We start from the raw sequence: 21,409 nt of genomic DNA, 5'->3' as shown, positions 1-21,409 counted from the left end.
GAAGCCTTTCCTGGTCTTCTCAAGGGCTAAAACTCTCTCTCTCAAATGCCTTTCTATGTAATTGTTTTATATTTATTTCTTTTATATTTATTGTGTACATGTTGTTGTGCAGACATTTCAGTCATGTCTCACTTATTATGACTCCATTTGGGCTTTTCTTGGCAAAGATACTAGAGTGGTTTCTCATTTCCCTCTCCAGCTCATTTTACAGATGAGGAAACTGAGGCAGAGTCAAATGACTTGCCTGAGGTTACACAGTTAATAAGTGTCCAAGGTCAGATTTGAACTCAGGAAAATGACTCCAAGCCCAGCATTCTATCTACTGTGCCACCTACCTGCTTACTGTACATACATAGACATATGTGGGTATAGAGAGAGACACTAAATATATAGATTATATATAATGTATATAGAATATATAATTATTTATATAAACATAGAAATGCTATACGTGTATATATTGGTTGGCTACCTCATCATAATGCAAATGCCTTTTGAGTAAGGAATATATCATTCATTGAATGCATTTATAAGACCTTGTATTGTGCCAGGCAATTATTAAGTGTCTGGTGATTGATGAATAAAAAGCTCTTTCCTGAGCTTACTCTACAATTCCCAGGCCTTAAGTTGTGCTGGCCATCCAGTAACTTAAGTCTAAACAGTACTAAGCTCTATGCTATAGACTAGTAAAGAAAAACCAAAATTAAATAATCCCTGACCTTAACAGATTTACATTCTAATGGTTTGGGGACGCGTGTGAGGGAAATAATACAGGTTTTTAAAAAACCCAATTTATAAAACAAATATAAAGTCATTTTCATGGGGTTGAGGAACATGAAGGGCAAGGGGACGCAAGAAAGGTCTCTTGTTACCAGTAGCACTTGAGCTAACCTTTTAAAGTAGCTAAAAATTCTGAAGAGGCAGAAGAATTAAGGAGGGACAGTCTATGCAAAGGAGCAGAAGTGAGAGAGGGAAGATGGAATGGCATGCTCAGTTAACTGGAAGGAGCCTAGCCTGGAGAGAACAGACAAAAATGTGGGCAAGTATTCTGTTCAACTTCCTTACAATCTTTCTGGTGTAAGGATTACATAGGAACTATACTTTTGATGTTATTATAATGATGGTCAAATGACCTAAAGGGAGCTTGTAGTGAAGGAGAAAGGTGGGTGCCGCGATAGTTTTATAGTACTAGCACAGTGGAAAGACTGTTGGATTTAGCCACAAAACAAGGCTTCTAAGTCTTGCTCTTCCTTCTGATTCTTACTTATCTGAGTGGTGATAGGTAAACAAGGCAATTCACCTCTAATTTCCTTCTTGATAAAATGAGGGAAATGTAAAATGATCTCCAGATTATCCTTAGAGCTCTCAATTTAACATCCTACAATCTAACTTCTCATTAGATCTAGTCTTCTCACATGCAAACATAGCCTAGGACAGCAAAGGGATAAGGGAGGAAGGGAAGAAAAAAAGGAGGGAAAGGAACTAGTGAGGGCCACTAGGCCACTCAGCTAGGCCAGATGCTCCAGTTCTTCCTACTAAATCAAAACTACCTGTATTTTGAAATTTTTCTAGTGATTTTTTTCCCTCATTGCCATCTAATATTGGACATTTTACCACTTTTTAGAGCCATTATCTTAGTTTAAAAGAAAGTGACTTTTGGGCTTAGTGAATTGAAAACCAGAACTAGAGATGGGAGGTCCTGGGTTCAAATGTGGACACTTTCTAGCTCTGTGACCTTGGACAAGTCATTTAAATCCACATCACCTTGTCCTTAAGAAGGAAGGTAAAAGTTTTTTTGAAAAAAAAAAGTGACTTTTATCTTGGCATGTAGCTAAAAAAGACAGCTAAAATGAGATTCCTAATTAATCATGGATTACAAAGATTAGTTATTGAGTTACCATTAGTAATCCCAAACTGGCTTTTACAAATAAAACAAAACCTGAATCCTGACAAGTTGTTTTCTAAAACCCTCAGGCTCCCAGGAATCACCCTAGATGGGATTAGCAGGTTTGTGCTAGACTGAACAATAAATTTTCAAGTACTGAAGATCTCAGCCTAGATGGTAGCAGTTATAATCTAATCTTAAATACCTTTTTGTCTTAGGAGGTTCTCCCAGGATATGTATCTAAGCCTCTCCCAGGTAGTACAGATCCTCCTTCCCTAGCCTCCATGTAAGCCAGTCAGTGGTCCTTCCTTTCCTTTTTTTTCCAAAGGGTATAAAAGACCCCAAGTCCTTTGGTCCTACTGGAAATTCCCCATGATTTGGAGATTCCCATTCTCCCAGGGACATTGTTCCTCGGGTTCCAGAGCTTGGCTCTCTGTCTCCCTTGCCCTGATTAAAATTTTGTTCTTTGTAACTGCTTCAGTTGGTTCTATGTTTTTCCAAGGTTGACAATTCCCAGAAACGTTCTCATCACTTCACCTCATTCCATTCTGGGGACCAGGACTTTAAAAAGATAGGTTATCTCCTCTGATATAAAATATTATTTAGCCACAGATTTCAAATGCTTGGAAATATTCACCTTGATGCAGCCTCATTTTATACACGGCATTTAAAAAATCTAAACTTGGCCAAATTATATTTTTCTTCCACATTAAAGAATCCATTTCTCCCTCAATTGTTGACTACAATTTAGTCTGAAAGAGGGATACTATCCCCTTTGCTTTCGTTTAGTTTTTGAAATGTTACTCTAACAAAGGGAATTTTTTTAAGGTAGAGTAAAATCTTTTAGGATACCTAAACATATGATATTATATAAGCCTGGGTGGGAGAGCACATGTAAGAGCTGAGGCAGAGAAAATTCCAAAAATGTTTACATTTATTTTATAAAAGAGGAGGGGCAGATTTACACACACACACACACACACACACACACACACACACACACACAGATATCCTCAGGGTATTACACATTCAGACTCGTGACCAGGCTGAATTGGAAGAGCAGGTTTCCCTAAGGTAGGGAGTAAGGATGGGGTGGGGGGAAAAAAAGAATAAAATGAAAGATCCATCAACTGAAGTCAAAAAAGCTGCTTTTTCTCCAGAACAAGGAATGCTTATGGAACTGCTTGGAGGAAACACTTAAACATTTTATTACCATTTGTCCTTGCTATTAGAAAAATGGCCTTTAGAAACACATGGGGCATGTTGACAGAAAGGAACCAGCCTCCTCCCATCCCCAAGGTCTTACACTTCAAACAAAGAGCAAAGGGGATTTCTCCTTCTCTGTTATCTTTTGCTAGAGTAAACATCCCATTTTCATGCATGCTGCACACACAAGACAAGTGGTTGCCAGGGTACCTGACTGAAAAATCCAGAGCTGGGGAAGCAGATTCTAAAGTTCACCTTTAGTGCCAACTCTCCACTGGGATTGCAAATTATTGCAAAGTTTATCAGGCTTCTGAAAACTGTATTAAATTCAAATAATGTAAGCCTCTCTGAATTCCGTCTCGATTATGAATAAAGAACAGGTATGTTTAGTGCTGAACGCTGAACAAAAAAGATATACCTTGCATGAGATTATTAATCAAGGGAAAGCATCCTGGGGAAAAGCAAACCACATGCCACCTAACCAGGAAAGTATGATGCATGGAAAGAGGCATAACTAAAGGGAAGAAACAGTGAAAAATCTTCATGCCTTTGCCCCTGCTAGATTTCCCACCCAACCCTCCCTACGCTATTCAATGCTTCACTCATTCTTCAAAGGAGGGCTCTAATCCTGGGTTTTCTAAAAAGCTCTATCTATCACTATAACCCATATACCTTTCCCTCTCTGCAATTCCTACAATCTCTGCTGCCTCAGAGAGAGAGGGAGAAAAAGAGACAGAGAGACAGAGAGAGAGGGACAGAGACAGAGTGATAGAGTGATAGAGTGACAGAGAGGAGAGAGAGAAGGAGAGAGGGGGAGAAAAAGAGACAGAGAGAGAGGGACAGAGACAGAGTGGTAGAGTGATAGAGTGACAGAGAGGAGAGAGAGAAGGAGAGAGGGGGAGAAAAAGAGACAGAGAGAGAGGGACAGAGACAGAGTAATGGAGTGACAGAGAGAGAAGGAGAGAGGGAGAGAGAGAGAGAGGGAGAAAAAGAAACAGAGTGATAGAGTGACAGAGAGGAGAGAGAGAAGGAGAGAGGGGGAGAAAAAGAGACAGAGAGAGAGGGACAGAGACAGAGTGGTAGAGTGATAGAGTGACAGAGAGGAGAGAGAGAAGGAGAGAGGGGGAGAAAAAGAGACAGAGAGAGAGGGACAGAGACAGAGTAATGGAGTGACAGAGAGAGAAGGAGAGAGGGAGAGAGAGAGAGAGGGAGAAAAAGAAACAGAGACAGAATGATAGAGTGACAGAGAGGAGAGAGAGAAGGAGAGAGGGGGAGAAAAAGAGACAGAGAGGGACAGAGACAGAGTGATAGAGTGACAGAGAGAGGAGAGAGGGAGAGAGAGATTTCTATATGGTTGATTGAAGTAAATAGTAGTTTTAAACCATTAAATGATTGATTATTCCCAAACTGTTAAATCCTTGATTAAACTCAGGACCTGAAAGTTTCAGTGATATAGCTAATGCAGTTGGCATACAGCTGAGAGATTTCTGTAATTAAGCATTACCATACACATATACAAATATAGAATTACCTTGATTAATTTTTTTATAATGACATTGGCTTTAATATCTCATCTGTAAAATGATGTGGTTGGAGTAGAAATTCCCCAAAGTCACTTCCAGCACTGAATTTATGATACTGTCTTAAATTTTGTTTTTCTCCATTTGCCCTGGATCACTGGTTTTGCCTGCCAAGATCTTTTTGAACCTATGATTCAACATGTTTGTTTTCCCTTTCAACTTTATATCCTCTGGCAATTTGCTAAATCTATAAGATGAGCCATCTATCACTCATCTAATCATTGATAAATATAATGAAGATAGAACCAAAGAAAGATCTTGAGTACTACAGATCTTCCTCCAAGTTAAAATCATCCATTCTTTAGAACCAATTTATTTAACCAGTTCTGGATTCAATTAAATTCATCATCATCTCATTCACGTTTCTTCATCTTGGCCATTAAAACAGCACGAGAGACATAGAATAAGACATGAAACTAAAATAAAAAGTGATAGAATATACAATATAATATACAGAATCAAATGATTGGCTGAAATATAAATGAACTATGTCTATGCCATTCCCTAGATATATCAAGCTAATGACAGAAAGAAAGAAAGAAAGAAAGAAAGAAAGAAAGAAAGAAAGAAAGAAAGAAAGAAAGAAAGAAAGAAAGAAAGAAAGAAAGAAAGAAAGAAAGAAAGAAAGAAAGAAAGAAAGAAAGAAAGAAAGAAAGAAAGAAAGAAAGAAAGAAAGAAAGAAAGAAAGAAAGAAAGAAAGAAAGAAAGAAAGAAAGAAAGAAAGAAAGAAAGAAAAGAGAGAAAGAAAAGAGAGAAAGAAAAGAAACAAAGGTAACCTGATATGAATGGTCCTTGATGAAACCATTGCTGGCTTTCACTGATCAACTCTACTTTCTAGGTATTCACAAATCTTTAATAATATGTTTTAGAATTTTGCCAGGAAGTCAAATCAAGATAAATGACCTAAAGCAAGGATCTGCCCATTCTTTCAAGTTCCCTGCAGCGTAATTCATCTGAACCCAGTGATGTGAACTTATTGGAGACAGGTAGATAGTCTTTATGATAACCCCCTTACTTGGATTTTAGCTTCAGTAAGCATTTTTATGGTTAATACATACTTTCTAGTCAGAATTAGCTTCAGTAAGCATTTTTATGGTTAATATATATTTTCTAGTCAGAAAATCACTCTCCTCGGGAGAGAAAACAGGAAAATGAACACTTAAGTAATTCTGCCTGTTCTCCATCATCTCTTCTCATCATTCCATCCGGAGTAGTAGTTCCTTGCATCTTTTGCTTCTTTTCTTTTTCTGATCCCATATAAAAAGAAATCCTTTCTTCTTTCTATTGGGTGTTAGCACCTCCTGAGCTTTTATGTTGCTACTACTATCCTTATAGGACGTTGCTACTCTTGCATTCATCCTGCATTGTTTTTTCTTTTTCTTCCATCTTCCAAATATGTCTAAAATATAAGTTACTCAATGAGTTCCTTGTTTCTTAGTTCTCTTTAGAAACCTCTCCATTTTCTTTCTTGCCATAATTATTTCTAAAAATGTCATCAGATTTTACTCTTGAGAGCTTCTCATTCTTTTGGAGCTTTTTTCCCTGCAGAACTTTAGCTCAAGGAATTCAGTCTATCTTTTCTCTGAAACTTTTGCATTCAATTATCACTAAAGTAGGGTACATGTTAAATTATACCTAGGGTCTTCTACCCAAATTCTAAGATTCTCTACAAGGTTCACATTGTTTCTATTTCAGCAAATAGTTTTCACTTATTCATTAGAACACTTCTAGGATAAGCAATTATCCTTGTTACTAATGTAGGCTTTAGAAAACTGAAATTATCAGGGGCAGCTGGGTAGCTCAGTGTGTTGAGAGCTAGGCCTAGAGACGGGAGGTCCTAGGTTCAAATCCAACCTCAGACACTTCCCAGTTGTGTGACCCTGGGCAAGTCACTTGATCATCCCCATTGCCTAGCCCTTACCACTCTTCTGCCTTGGAGCCAATACACAGTATTGACTCCAAGACAGAAGGTAAGGGTTTAAAAAAAAAAAGAAAACTGAAATTATCACTGAATTAATACATAAATGTACCCCCCCCCCCCAATTATCTCATGCCACTGTGATCTCTTTTTGATCTATTCCCTGAACTCTTTCCTTTGGTCCAGGTAGTCAATAATAAAACCTCCTGGCAACACTGCTTCTATCTGAATATACGGATTATTCCCCAAATGTTTCCCAACTTAGTCCCTTTGCCCTGATTCCTCAATTTTCTCATGAGTATATTGCTTTTCTTTTTTCTTGAAAACTCTTACTTTATTTCTTAATATCAATTCTAAGACAAAAGAATGTCAAAATCCAGGCCATTGGGGTTAGGGTTAAATGACTTAGCCAGGGTCAGAGGTCAGATTTGAACCCAGGCCAACCCTATTGTAGGTCTGGCACTCTATCCACCATCCTACCTAGCTGCCCCTTGAGTATATTTCTTAATATGCAATGTTACCTCTACCTCCAGCCCTGTCTACTCTGCTCTTTGTGAATGGGATATACACTTCCAAGTGATATTTCAATGATGAGTGCCATCCCATCCAGTGAAAGAGTTATCTATAAGGTCAAATGTGCTTCCTTACATTTCTAGTTCATCCAGTTTATTAGTCATACTTTGTACACATGGAAACAGACATCTAAAGCCAATGGTTTACCGCCATATCCTTTCTTCAACTTTGTCTCCTGGTCTTTCCTATTTTTCTTATTTTAGTTAGGGGTTATTTCTACAGTATCTAGTTTGGTGGATATAAAGATCCTTTTCTCTTATCTAAATCTTTTGCAATTTTAAATATTAAATTAAATAACAGATAAGAAAAAGGTAAGTAGGGAAAAAAAGGATTTGGAATAAATAGCAAAGTTGTCTTTTGTGAAAGGTACTCTACTACTGTTTTCCCAATTGTCAACCAAGCCAGGTCAAATCTGAGAGTCTTTGGGTCTACAGATAGTTGAGTTAAGGTGTTTCTGATATAAATACATCCGTAAGCCTATGAGGCACTAACTAGAGAGGACCGGATGTGGGCAGGCTTAGAACAAGCACAGGTTCATCCATTAGGAGAAGCAGATGCCTGAGTATGGCCAGTATTGTACCTTAATTCCTGCTGTCATCCAAAATGAAGGAAAACTGTTTTGAGGAAAATGAATAACATCTAAAAGAAAGCAGCTAAATGTTCAGTTCTCAATTTAAAAAAAAAAAAGCCCTTAAAAAAAGTTTTTCACTGCCAAGGCTTGAAAGGACTAAGAGAAGCTTAAAAATAGTCAATATTCCCTTTCTCCAATAAAATAGGAAGCCTATTCTGCAACTGTATTTTTAAATTTAAAAAATCTATATTTGTAATAACTAATGTTCTGCTCACAAAAGTTTATCTATTATAGTTCTACCCTAACGTCTCATTGGGGCATAGAAATGACCGTGAGTTCTGGAAGGCTTTGCTGGTAGGTCCTATCAAGCCGGGAAGGCTTTACCCATAGGTAAAGACTATGTCTGTCATGAGGGGAATCGGCTCAGGTAAATTCCCAAGTGCTTGCAGTGTGAAGGCTGATCCTTCAGAACAGCATGGCGGATCCTAACCTAGAGTGTGATAATAATATCAATAAGTCCCATATGTTTCTTTGTGAGAAAACAACATATCAAATCATAATCTAAGTAAAAAAAGTAAACATAGTTGATGTATAGAAAGTGATAGGTTTATATATAAATTCTATATTCATACAATTCATGTGTAAAATATCAATGATATAAAATATAAATGACATATATAAAACTTTCTCAAATCAGCTGTTTTATTAAATTTATTATAATAAACTTATTTCATTAATTTCCATTCATTTATTTTTATTAATTTATTAAATAATTCTATCATAATAAATATATTTAATTTATTAATATTTAATGTTTTGTATATATATATATGTACATGCCTATATATGAAACATATGTATAGCTACTTTATTGAACTTCACAATAAGGGTGAGGTATAAAATTATGAATAGGCTGTGAGGGCAGAGCTTTAAAAATTTTGTCTTTGTAAAGCCACCACATAGTAAAGAGACTAGCATTTAATAAATACAGAATGAGTGGATTAATCACGATTTTACAGAGGAGGAAATGAACTGGATAACTGTAAATAATAAATAAATAAAGTGTCATAGATCGGATTTATACCTAGGTATTCCTCCAAGCCCATCATCAGTGCACCTCTTTGTCTCAATGAACAGGCATAGTGAAGCTGTAATCTCCTCAGCTATGGGAGAACCCAGATTAAATGATATATCTTTTCATATATTTAAGTTTTATAGAAGTTGTTATGCTTTTCATATTCTAGAACAGAAAAATTGCAAAGCATTATGCAAAAAAAAACAGAAACTAAATATATTGATTAGATATGGTATGATCAAGTGAAATGTAACTTTAGTATTAAATAAGGAATTATATGTATTTCTATGACCATTCTAATCTAAGTATCTATTTAATGTCCAATAATATTAGACTCTTTAGGTTGGATCCCACTGCTTATAAGCATTCCCATTATTTGTGTAGTAGGTTTAATTTTTTAAAAAATCAATTATGATAGAGTGGCTCAATGGATTTAGATCCAAGCCTGGAGATGGAAGGTTTGGGGTTCAAATCTGATCTCAGACACTACCCAGCTATGTGACCCTGGGCAAATCGTTTATATCTCCCTGTCTAGCCCTGACTACATAATATTGATTCTAAGAAGTCAGGTAAGGGCTTAAAAAATATATGAAAGTACTACATAAATTTAAGTCACTCACAGACTTTCTTAATTAACCATAGTGTTAAGATTATAAGTGAGAAATTGATAAAAGTTTCCATTCTATTTCCAAACTAAGGAAGTTTGGCATCCCTAAGAATCCAAAGTGGATATTAAAATTCATTCCTCTCCTCCATTCAGATATTCTTACTATCGCTGAAGACTCAGTAGAAGGAGGCACTGTTGAATGCCAAAGAAAGCTAGGAAACAAAGACCCCTGCCCTATATGGATTTTCCACTTAAAACAGACACTGATGTGTGGAAACAAAGTCATGGTCAACAATGTTCATGACGGATATGTTTATTACCCAAATTAAAAGCACTGACATTATTGATTGGTACAGTGGAAAATATATTCTGTGAGACAAAGCAAGAGGCTCAAGAGAATTATGCAGAGTATAGTGGAAATAGAAGAGATCCTGATCTTTATTTTAGTTCGTTGGGAAAGGTCTCTGGGGAATCATGAGATATTATGGTCTACTAAAGTACTTAAGGGAGAGAGAACATCTGGCTAGCAGAGAATAAATTATTTCAGATGCCAAACATGCCTCAAAAAAAACAAACAAACTCAGAAACATTAATATGATAAATGAGCAAAGGAGAAATAATAACAACAGCTAACATTTTTAGAGCTTTTAAAGATTTATAAGGCACAGGTTATCACATTCAGTCTTCACAGCTGTGTAGGGCAGGGGCTATTATTACCACCCTCATTTTAGAGAGAAGGAAGATGAGACGGAAGGAGGCTAACTGATTTGCCCTGTGGCACAGGGCTAGTCAATGTCAGAGGTAGCATATGAACTTTGGTCTTTCTGTCTTCAAGTCTGGTACTCTAAAAGAAACAGGAAAGAGGCAGAAAGAACCCAGAGACAGAGGAGTTGGAAAATACAAGTAGTGTTTGGTGATGAAGGTTCTTGAATCAGACAGAGGAGAATCTTAGTTCTGGTAAAGGCAATCAGTAGAGAAGACTACTTTGCCAGTGGTGTTTGAGCACAAGGCGAGGGGATGAAGCCAGCAAGCTGGAAGAATACTGGGAGAAAGCTGGTAAAAACAGTGCCCTTCCTACATTTAAAATGCCTGGCTTACAAACAGCCATATTTACTTCCAAAGGTCCAACTCATGAGAATTACTCAGCCCAGAAACTCCCAGTTTTACTGAGAAACCATTCATTCTGCGTCTATCTCAAGGATATTGTCTCCAACCACATCCTTCCCCCCCCCCCCCCTTCTTCTTTCTTTTCAATCAGGCCTCGGGAACTCCAGAGCACTAAAGTGATTATCTATTATGAAAGATTTGAACCCTCTTTACCATCACCCACCAACAAAGTGGGCCATTTGCTTAAGACCCATTAATTATGCATTAGTTACCAGGCTGGGTTACCTTGTGGGACAGTGTTTGTTCCACATTATTGGGAGGCAACAACCGGACAAATACTTTTTGCAGTAGCATAGGCAAGATCCATGATTTGACTAACGGGTAAATTAGTTGAATTCATGGGTACTTTCCAACTGTAAGTTGATGTTTATACACTTATTGGCAATATTTTTTAGCCTTGTGGCTAATTTAAGTCTATTTGGCAATAGATTGATTTTTAATGTTGATAATTTAATTAATTCATTAAAATATAATTTTCTCACTGAATAGCTCATTATACAGAGAGTGAAGATTGTTTGGGGCACTAGAAATGTGTTGAATGTCTGAAAGTCCATAATGTGGCAGATATTACATAGAATAAAGAAATTATCGCCTGTACTTATAAATTCTGAGGTCCAAAGCAAGACAATAAAAAGGTATTTTTATTATAGGGGAAAAAAAGACCTGTATGCTTACTAACCACCAATAAAAACCTGATTCCATCTCTGATGGTCAACCCCTAAAGGAGGCCATTTTCCTGATTCTATCCCTGATGGCCAACCCCTAAACCAAGATGTTTTCCTTACAACTCTCACTTTCCTTTAGTTTCAAGGGATCATGCAGCTAAGAACCTCTAGGAATTCTTATTTAACTGCTTTGGCAAACATAATAAAAGGGAGGGAGAATTCCCTGTTCCTAATATTAAGCAAATAATCAAACTTCTAAAAACTGACTTAATAACTTGAGTAACACTATCCATTTGTAAACTATAGATTGTACTAATAGCACATGAAAGGGATGAATAGAGCCTAAGAGGCTATAAAATAAATAATTAAAAAGAGATAAAATAGAAAGTTAGGATAAGGGAAAATTTAAGGACAGTAGAAATCTGAAAACTATTCTCAAGATTCTTCCCAGAGAAATTGGTAAAAATTGGAGGAAATAGATTATCATATATAAAATATACCTGTTGCCACTGTCACTATCAAAGGTTGTACTACAGATGAGATCTTATATAAATGAAGTTTACTGAAAAGTTTAGGTATATCTTCTAAGAATCATATTGTTTATTTGCTAAAACTGAAGACAGAAAATGCCATCTCTAGATGTAAAAAAAGAGATACTGAGAATTAGGAGAACAATGTATATAGTAAGTCCAAGATTATAAAGAAAAACAAAATAACAAAAAATACTTAGAAAGATTATCAATGCAATGGCCAATTAAGATTTTAGAAGCCTGATAAGCTATGCTTCTCATATCTTGGCATAGGGATGATAGACTACAGATAAACAGATATATATTTTCAAAGAGAGCCAATATGTGATTTTTTTTTCATAATCATACTCATTTATTACAAGAGGGATTTTAGTTTTCCCTTAAGAAGAAACAGTTGTCTTTGGAGAGAGTGGAAAAGGGGTAGTGAGAGTAAAAACATAAGGAAAATGAAGGGAAAAAAAGACTATTAACAAGTCATTAAAAATAAACAGAAGTAGATGAAAGTTCATAAAGTAACAGAAAAGCTGGGCAGTGTTGGAACCAAGATGTTATAATTGAATTGTTTTTTCAAATGTACATAAGTTTAAATTTTCATGTACAATTATTTTTGGTTTTCTTTCTATCCTGAAACTACTAACAGTTTTTGGAAAAGGCTACATTTTTTCCCCTTGTTTATATCATTGACTTAAAAAAAATCAACAAGCTTACATAACCATAATTCTACTTCTTGTCTAAACAAGCAAGGAATGATGAATACCAAAAAACTGCTACTCCCCTACTAGAAATTCAAGCTATCATGGATAAGCAACAGAAGTTCTTTTAATTTAGGACAACTTATCTGGAAAAATAATTCCTTAGAATTCTAAAACTTGAGTGATCTAATAACTTGGGCAGCTAGGTGGTACAATGGATAGAATGCTAGTTGTAGAGTCAAGAAGACTCATCTTCCCAAGTTCAAATCTGAGTTCAGACACTTAGTAGCTATGTGACCTTGAGTAAGTTACTGAACCCAGTTTGCCTCTGGTTCCCTTATCTATAAAATAAGCTGGAGAAGGAAATGATAAACTACCCTAGTATCTTTTTCAAGAAAATCTCAAATAGGAAGAATTGGAAACTACTGAACAACAACAATAGTAACTAAAATACACCTGACAAAGGTCAGCCTTGATATAATTAATTTGGAATTAATAATGGAAAGAAAAACTTTGTTAGTCAAGAAGTCCCTGTAAACATATAAGAAACTTATTAAAATTTATTTTAAAAACAAAAAAGAGCCATTTCTCTGTGAAATGGAATTTAAAACTCCCTTTGTTTATTTTAACTTAATCAATCAAGAACTTGGACTGCCCCTCCTTTCACACTTAGTCAGACACTCAAAGATCCTTTTATAAGAAAGTTCACACACTCAGAGAAAGGAAGTTCTCACTCTCAAGAGACAGGAAGTGGATCCCACAGGCACTGTCCTCTGTGCAATGCCAGGAAAATTAAGAAACTATGATTGGTTCCTAAGACTTGCAGAGATAAACCAGCCCACAGTGAAAGGAAGTAGGAACCAGAGACACAGGAAGTGATGTGGGAAAAGAGCTTATAAAAGGTGAGAGCAAAGAGTTGGAATTCATTCAGCTTTGGAGATTCTGCATTGGCAACTGAGGCTAAAAGAGGATTCTGCATGGGAATTCATTCTGTATTGGTAGCTCTTGCTGAAAGAGGGATTCTGCATTGGTAGCTCAAGGAGTTCAACTTTGGTGACTCTCCTGGGTTGAGGAGACCCTGGCCAGAGACACTGCCTTTTTGGCTCTTCTGTCTTTGGTGGGTTGCTCTCTTCAATGAGACTATCTTTGTTGGCATCAGACTCTTTTTTGGTTGGTGAAAGGCTTGTCTGGAGACACTCTCATGGGCTAGTGAGATTCTCATTAAGATTCACACTCACAGTCTGGAGGCACTTGGATCTAGACTTAAGGTATTTAGCTAGGCAATATTTTCTACATCCTTCCTACATTTCCCTCTTTACTATCACTACCTTGCTATAATAAAGCTACTAACAGCCTTTTGACTTAATATTTAATTATTATAAATGGCAACCACAACTTTTTATAACTCTTAATTTGACCAAAACCCATTTTAATTCTTATATCTTCAACTGATAAATGGTTGCAGCCTCATCAGAACAAATCCATACTATTCACAATTACTATTTTTAAGAAGTCCAAGTAACTAATTAAGTAAATATAAATTAAGGAACTCTGAGGTTGTAACTTACACCCATTAGTTTGGCAAACAAAATGGAAAAATGACAAATGCTGAAGGGGTTATCAGAAAATAGATACATTAATGCACTGTTAGGGAAGCTGTGAAATGGCCAATGCATATAAGAAAGCAAATTTTCAACTATGCCCCCAAAGTTCCTAAACTGTGCAAACTCTTTAACCCAGTGATACCACTAGCAAGTTTATAGCCAAATGACATCAAAGAAATAAAAAAGTTCTATGTATGCAAAAAGATTGAGAACAGCTCTTTTTTGTGGTAGCAAAAAACTAAACACTAAAGGGATGACCATCAATTGGGAAATAAATATTTAGCTACTGGTACAGCATACAAATTCTGGAAAATGAACGGAAAGAAATACTGTTGTGACCTAAGAAACAACAAAGGAGAGGATTTCAGATAAACTTGGAAAGTCTTATATGAAGAGATCTCCATGAACTCATACAAAGTGAAGTGAACAGAACCAGGGGGGAAAAATTAATAGCAATATTTTATCATTTTCACCTGTGGATGACAACTATTTTCAGCAATACAATGATCTAAGACAATTCTTAAGGACTCATAATGAAAAACATTATCCATCACCATAGAAAGAACTTAATAGAGTCAGAATGTGGATCAAAGCATAGTTTTTCCACTTGATTTTCTTTATATTTTTAATATGCCTTTTTCTATAACATGACCAATATGAAAAGGTTATATGTGATTAAACATGTATAACCTATATCAAATTGCTTACCATCTCAGGGAAGGGGGAAGGGAAGTCATAAAATCTGGAACTCAAAATTTTAGAAAATGAATTTTTAAACTCATTTTCTCATATAATTTGGGGAAAAAAGAAAATTTAATTGAGAGTTTAAAAAAGTTTTTTATAGGGAGAGATAGAGAAATGTAGAAGAGAGCAAATAGTAAATATTTGTTAATTGAAACAAATGAAATTAAGTCACTAGCCCAGGGTCACAGTGCAAATATGTGTCTAAAGCCACACTTGAACTCAAGTCTTTCTGCCTCCAAGTCGTGTTCCATTTATTGTGCCCTCTAAGCTGCCTCTGAGTAAACAACTAAGAAGCTAGAAATAATAAAATGAGATAAGCTACCTAACAAATCCACTCATTTTAGTTGTACACTTTATAATAAAATTAATATTCCTCTATAAGGTTTATTTCTACTATCTGTCAAAACTGACTATCTGAATATCCTACATATGTTTTTATGGTTTATTTGCATTTAAATTTCAATAAATGGGTCCCAAGAACCTAACTTTAATAACTCCCTTTATTTTGGGATAAAAAAAATGATCAAATGCAGAAGAAAAAAAATGTCATATTTAACTTTGCATTCTGTTTCCTATAGTCAAATTCAACTGAAGCATAACAACCTTTAGAAGATTCTTTATTTTAGTTCCTCGGTAGTATATCCTCATTAACTAAGAACCTGCATGCCTAAATACCTTATTGATAGAGGTCATTCAAAAACTTGGGATGAAATTTCAATAAAAAGTGTTTACTAATTCCTATCCTCAAGTCTCTCCCCACTCATCAATTCCATCTTCCACTTTTGGCTGCCAAGGTAATTTTTCGATGGCACCCATCCATAACCCATTCCACGAGCTCCACCAGCTCCATTTCGTCCCCAAGATCAAATCTAAACTCATCTGTTTGGCTTTTAGAGCTCTTCAACAACCTGGCTCCTTCCTACCCTGCCAAGCTTCAGATGCTCTTCTTCCCTCCAACTATATGATCCAAGTTCCTCAGCCAACCTGCACTTTCTCAAAAATGATACTCCAGGTCCCAGCTCAGGTGTGTGTGTTCCTCCTCCAAACCTGGGATGCTCTGACCCCTCTCTTCTACCTTTGGGTTTGTGTAGCAGATTCCACACTGCTTCAGGGAGTCCATCCATCTGTCTATTGCCCCTTGCATCTTCTTTGTAGGGATTTTGCACGTATCTAGCTATTGGTATTTTATCTCCCACATTAGAATGTAAGCTCCTTCAGGTCAGGCCTTCTTGGTTTTTGCTTTTCCTTCTATCCCTTAGGACTTATCTTATTGTTTATGTAATAAATGTTTAAATTTATGTTTAATAAATGCTAATTTATTAAAGTAACAAATGCTTGTTGATTTGAGTAGCTCTTCTGTAAAGCATATTTAGTCTTCTTTTTTTTTAACCCCTACCTTCCATCTTGGAGTCAATACTGTGTATTGGTTCCAAGGCAGAAGAGTGGTAAGAGCTAGGCAATGGGGGTCAAGTGACTTCTTGAGAGAGTATTAGTTTGAAGTCAGGAAGACCTGAATCCAAATGAAGCTTCAGATACTTATTTAAGCTGTGGGACTTTGGGAAAATCCCTTAGCCTCTATTTGCCTCAGTTTCTTCATCTGTAAAATGAGGATAATAAAAAATGCATCAATTTCCTAGGATGGTTGTAAGGATCACGTGAGATAATAATTGTAAAGAGCTTAATACAGTATTTAAAACAGTGATGATGAATATTAAATTATTATCATTAATTATTCTTCTTATATTCTGTGGTCTCTTCTCATTCATGGAATGATTGATCATTTGAGGTTATGTTAGAAGCTTCCCTCTTATACTCAAACCAAAAAATGAAGCCCAGGACAAGATGTTGATAAAAATAATGTAAGCAACTTACGAATTGGAAGCAGCTCCTGACACTTGGCTCAATGTTGCTGCCTCCAAAGGAGGCAACTTCACCCAGCTGCCTTGGGATTTGGATCGAATCATGCAGAAGGAGACCCAACCTGCGCTGGTCACAAAATCCCATAGAACTTGCCACCTGCTTAAAAAGATCTACAAGGAGGAGAGGAAATACAAATAGTAAAATGACTGCATGCAGAAAAATTTTTTAAAGAAACTTAATGGTGACAAATAATCACATGGTAGAAGAGCATCTCTCTACCATATACTAGTTTGGCCAATGGTCCATTCATGAACTGGATTAATCAAAGTTGTGTAAATTAAACTATATAATGTTGAATTAAAGTAAAATCTTGAGAACTTTATATCACAGGGTTGATAATTAGTGAGAATTCTGAGCTCAAAACACAATCTTTTGTGAACTTTGTGAACTTGTGTATATATAAGCATTATTGGGGATAAAAGTTTTCATGTTAGTTGTGAATTTTTTTTTTTGCGAAATTCCTTTTAAAATTGCTTAAAAAATACCTTCCATGTTTGGAATCTGAAAAATATCTTAAGAAATATAAAATTTGGGAACATTTGTTTCTGTTATTTTCAGAAATGAAATAGATTTGCTATTCTTTAAAATAATGAAAGAAACCAAAAAAAAAGCTTCAAAGGATGAAATCAAACTCTTACTACTATCAATGCAATTCCATTTAAAGGAACTAGTTGTATTAAGATATTCTCTAAGGGTATTTCCAACATAGTAATAAGAAAATTTAGGCCATGAACAGTTGTTTGTCTACTTATGTCACTCAAGTACATCAAGTAAAGAAAATGTTTAGGATTAGAATACCTTAGGGTCAGGGGACTTGCAATAAAGTCATACGATAACAATATGATGGCTCATCATGATATAGAAGTATTCATTTAAAATTAAAGCTTTTTTTATTGATTTCTTTTGTTTTGTACCATATTCATTCCAGAATACATTCCTTCCCCACATTCACTGAGCCTTCCTTAATGCCAAAAATGTTTTTTTTTTTAAGTTTAGCAAAACTAACCAACACAATGGCAATATCTGAAAGTATATGCAAATTGTACAACTGCATTTGAAAGGAAGAAGGTGAATTTTCTCATACATTCTCTTTGGCCGAGCTTTATCCCTTGGTTCTTTTCCTTTTTTTAACTCAACTTCTGTCTTAGAATTAATATTGAGTATTGGTCCCAAGGCAGAAGAACAGTAAGGGCTAGACAATGGGGATTAAGTGACTTGCCCAGGGTCATATAACTAGGAAGTGTCTGAGGCCACATTTGAACCCAGGTCATCCTGTAGCCACCCCGCTGGCCCCTTAACCCTTGGTTCTTAAAGAATTGTCTTCTCTGTCACAGTCTAGCAAGTAGTGACAAGTTTAAAAGACCTTGAAGGCAGGTAAAGTCATAGACTTTGAGAACTAGCTAGCTGAGAGGCAGCCCAGGGATAAGAGTAGTGGACCTAGAATCAGAAAGACTTGAGTTCAAATCAAATTGCAGACATATACTAACTGTATGACCATGGGAAAGTGATCTTTCTTCTCCTAGCCTCAGTTTCCTCATCTGTAAAATTATAGTATTATTTTATAACATAAAATAATATGATAGTACTTAACACCATAGTGTGGTGATGAGGCTCAAATGATATCATATTAATAAAGCATTCTAAAATTTCAAAATGCTATCTTAATGCCAGTTATTCATATTATTATCCAAAGTGCTAAGTGCAGAGCACAGCCTCTTAGTGATCTCTCTCTCCTCTCAGATACTGGAAGTATGTGGATTTTTTTAGGTTAATTTCAAAAGGGGAGATGGGCAGCTGAACATATGCTGGAGATGGGTCAATTCATTCTCAGTTTTCTCTCCTATCCATTCCTAGAGCTACTGTATTATGTCTGAAAGCTCCACCTGATTCATTTTCCTTTATTTCTTCCCTGGGTAGGTGCGTCTACACCTACATATACACAGCAATCCCATCTACAAACAAGTATCAAGGATTTTTTTTTTCTTTTAAAAAATGGACTTCACACAAGCTAAGTGCTTGTTTCTGTGTTCTCAAACTACTGGGAGGAAAAAAGGGAACATGTCAACAATTTTAATTCTCATTGCCATTATATTTTATTTTTAGGAACAATCCAATTGTTGGTCAAAACCAACAGAATGTAGGATTGGTGTTTAAAAGATATATAAAATGTTGCTTTCTTGGTGCCTCCAAATCACCAAGAGAAACGTGAAGCTCAAAACTCTGGAGTTTCACCTCACACTCATCAGAGAGTAAAGGGTGACCAAACAAACTGGGGAAGGTGGGAAATCTGAGAGAAGACCAATATAGTAGCACAATCCTGGGGTAACAGTTATGAAAAAAAACAATGTGGAATTATTCAAAAAAAGTTATATATACCATTTGGTCCAGCAACATCCTTACTTTTCATAAACTCCACTCAGGCCAAAGACAGACAAAAAGGCCTTATCTACACAAAACAAGTTAATAGCAGCAGTTTTGGTGGTAGCAAAGAAAAATGGGGGCCCATCAATTGAACAAATTATGGTATTTGACTAATGGAATATTACTGTGCCATAAGAAACGATGAATATGAATAATTCAGAGAAATTCCTGAAGACTTGTATGCATTAATGCAGAATTAAGTAAGCAGAGCCTAGAGAACAGTTTACACAATGGCTACAATAATATAAAGAAAAAAAAATTGAAAAAATTCAGAATTCTGAAACAATGCAGTGCTCAATCATAATTCAAGAAGCCTCTGTGATGAAACATGTTTCCTGCCTCTTGGGAGAGAGGCAGGGAACTATGGATGTGGAAGGAGGTATTCATTTTTAGATAAGATCAATGAAGCAATATATTTTGTTTGATTAGAACAGAAAGTAATCATTAGGAAGAAACAATGATGTAAAAAAGAAAAAAGCACCAATAAAAATTTTAATAACTAAAAATAAAATTATCCTCTCTGATGATAAAATCCTAATAATTTAATGGAGTTAATATTTAGGGACAGGATTTGAATTAACATCATCATAGACAATAAATTTCGAGTTCCTCATTTTTACAGATAAGGAAATTGAGATCCAAGGTCACATAAGTAATAAATAGCAAAGTCAGAATTCAAAATTTGGGTTTGATTCCAAATGCAGTCTTCTTCCATTATAACCATGTTGCCTCTTAAGAAACATTGTACTAAGTCACAAAATAACTGATGTGTCTTGAACACAAATGCCAAATCTTATAGAATGCATATTAACAATGAATGCTAAGACTAGGGAGTTACACAGACTAAACCTTCAAATCTATTTTTCTGACTTCCACTAGGTCAGGAAATCACAGTATTCAGCCCAGAAAAATCTGTTTTATTCAGAAACATTCAATTTGTTGTTCAACAATGCTCATATTGAAGGAGCAGCTAATCCTTCCTGAGTGATTTTCTCTCTCTTTGGAAAAACTTCTCATATCTATAGGGAAATGGTGCGGGCTCTACCCTGTGAGGAATGGAAAAGAGGTCTAGAAAAAACACTCACTGAGGGTATGTGTGGATCCCTTTGTGAAAAAGAAACAGTGGCGTTATTAAGTTCTCATCAGGGAACTAGGAGTGTAATTAGCCCAAAATTAATCAACTATAAGAATATACACATAATTTAATATACATCAACTTACATCTGTACTTGTCTTCCAAATGTGCTTTACACAGGGAAATAACACCAGTTTTAAATGATAGGACACGGATTCTTCCTGTGCGACCCCTAATATAGGGAAACGAACAAACAAAATCAACAATTATTGATACTATTCTCATAGCTTAATGCCAACTCTTTGATTTCTCCTTAAGAAATAAAAATTATACACATCTTAATCCCAGGAATTTCTATCCAACAACATCTAATTAGCATTCCTAATCAAATATTTTGGTGCTCCTCAGCTACTGCCAGCTGATAGGACAGAACTCAGTGGATAAAAGCAAATACAAACTGTCCAGCGCAAGCCTTTCAATGTTGAAGCACACATTTGGACAGAATTCATCGAGATGCCTTTATCTGAATTATAAAAGTAACTATGTAAGTTTCAACAGGAAGGGGAAAACCTCTTTTCATTGATAGGTGGAGATTCAACAGCAGGTCATACAGGAAACCTTAGTTCTAAGGTAATTGCTGGGAGAGTGGCCTCTGGAACCTGAGTTTCCTTTGGTTTTTTATTTATAAAGGCACAAGTTAATGGTCACAGCAGCTGCTTTGTTCTTTAAAGCTACCTTGCTGTCATTACATTTTCCACTTAGGGTTAAGAAAATTACATGGTTCAGTCACAATAAATATAATAGAAAGCTTATGTAAGAACACAACTCCCGAAGAACAACATTAGTATCCAATATTTTATTTGTTGTAGCTGCTGAAGAAAGGGTGAATACCAACAACATGGACATATGGAAGGATACCGTTTACAAGAATGCAAGACTCCAAAACTTAGCTTAAAAATAAAAAGAGAAGGGGGAATCTAGGTAGCTCAGTGGATTGAGAGTCAGGCCTATAGACTGGAGGTCCTAGGTTCTAATCTGGCCTCTGACTCTTCCCAGCTGTGTGACCCTGGGCAAGTCACTTAACCCCCATTGCCTAGCCCTTACCACTCTTCTGTCTTAGAACCAATATCCAGTATTGATTCTAGGATGGAAGGTAAGGATATAAATTTTTTTTTA

General features: G+C 35.8%; 1 protein-coding gene across 14 annotated transcripts in view; it reads right to left on the bottom strand.

The window, feature by feature from the left end:
• The window catches only part of DMD (dystrophin), a 2,399,796-nt gene that overhangs the window by 76,036 nt on the left and 2,302,351 nt on the right, over window positions 1-21,409 (bottom strand). For all 14 annotated transcript variants that reach the window (XM_007493357.3, XM_056797113.1, XM_056797114.1 and 11 more), the window contains 2 exons: window positions 20,380-20,465; window positions 16,690-16,847 (listed from right to left, as the gene is read on the bottom strand). In XM_007493357.3, the coding sequence (XP_007493419.2) occupies window positions 16,690-16,847; window positions 20,380-20,465 (244 nt within the window). The remainder of the gene's footprint in view (window positions 1-16,689; window positions 16,848-20,379; window positions 20,466-21,409) is intronic.

This window comes from Monodelphis domestica, chromosome 4, assembly GCF_027887165.1.
Source record: "Monodelphis domestica isolate mMonDom1 chromosome 4, mMonDom1.pri, whole genome shotgun sequence".
NCBI classification, from domain to species: Eukaryota; Metazoa; Chordata; class Mammalia; order Didelphimorphia; family Didelphidae; genus Monodelphis; species Monodelphis domestica.
Note: the sequence above shows the minus strand (reverse complement) of the source record. Positions and strands in the feature narration are given on the sequence as shown.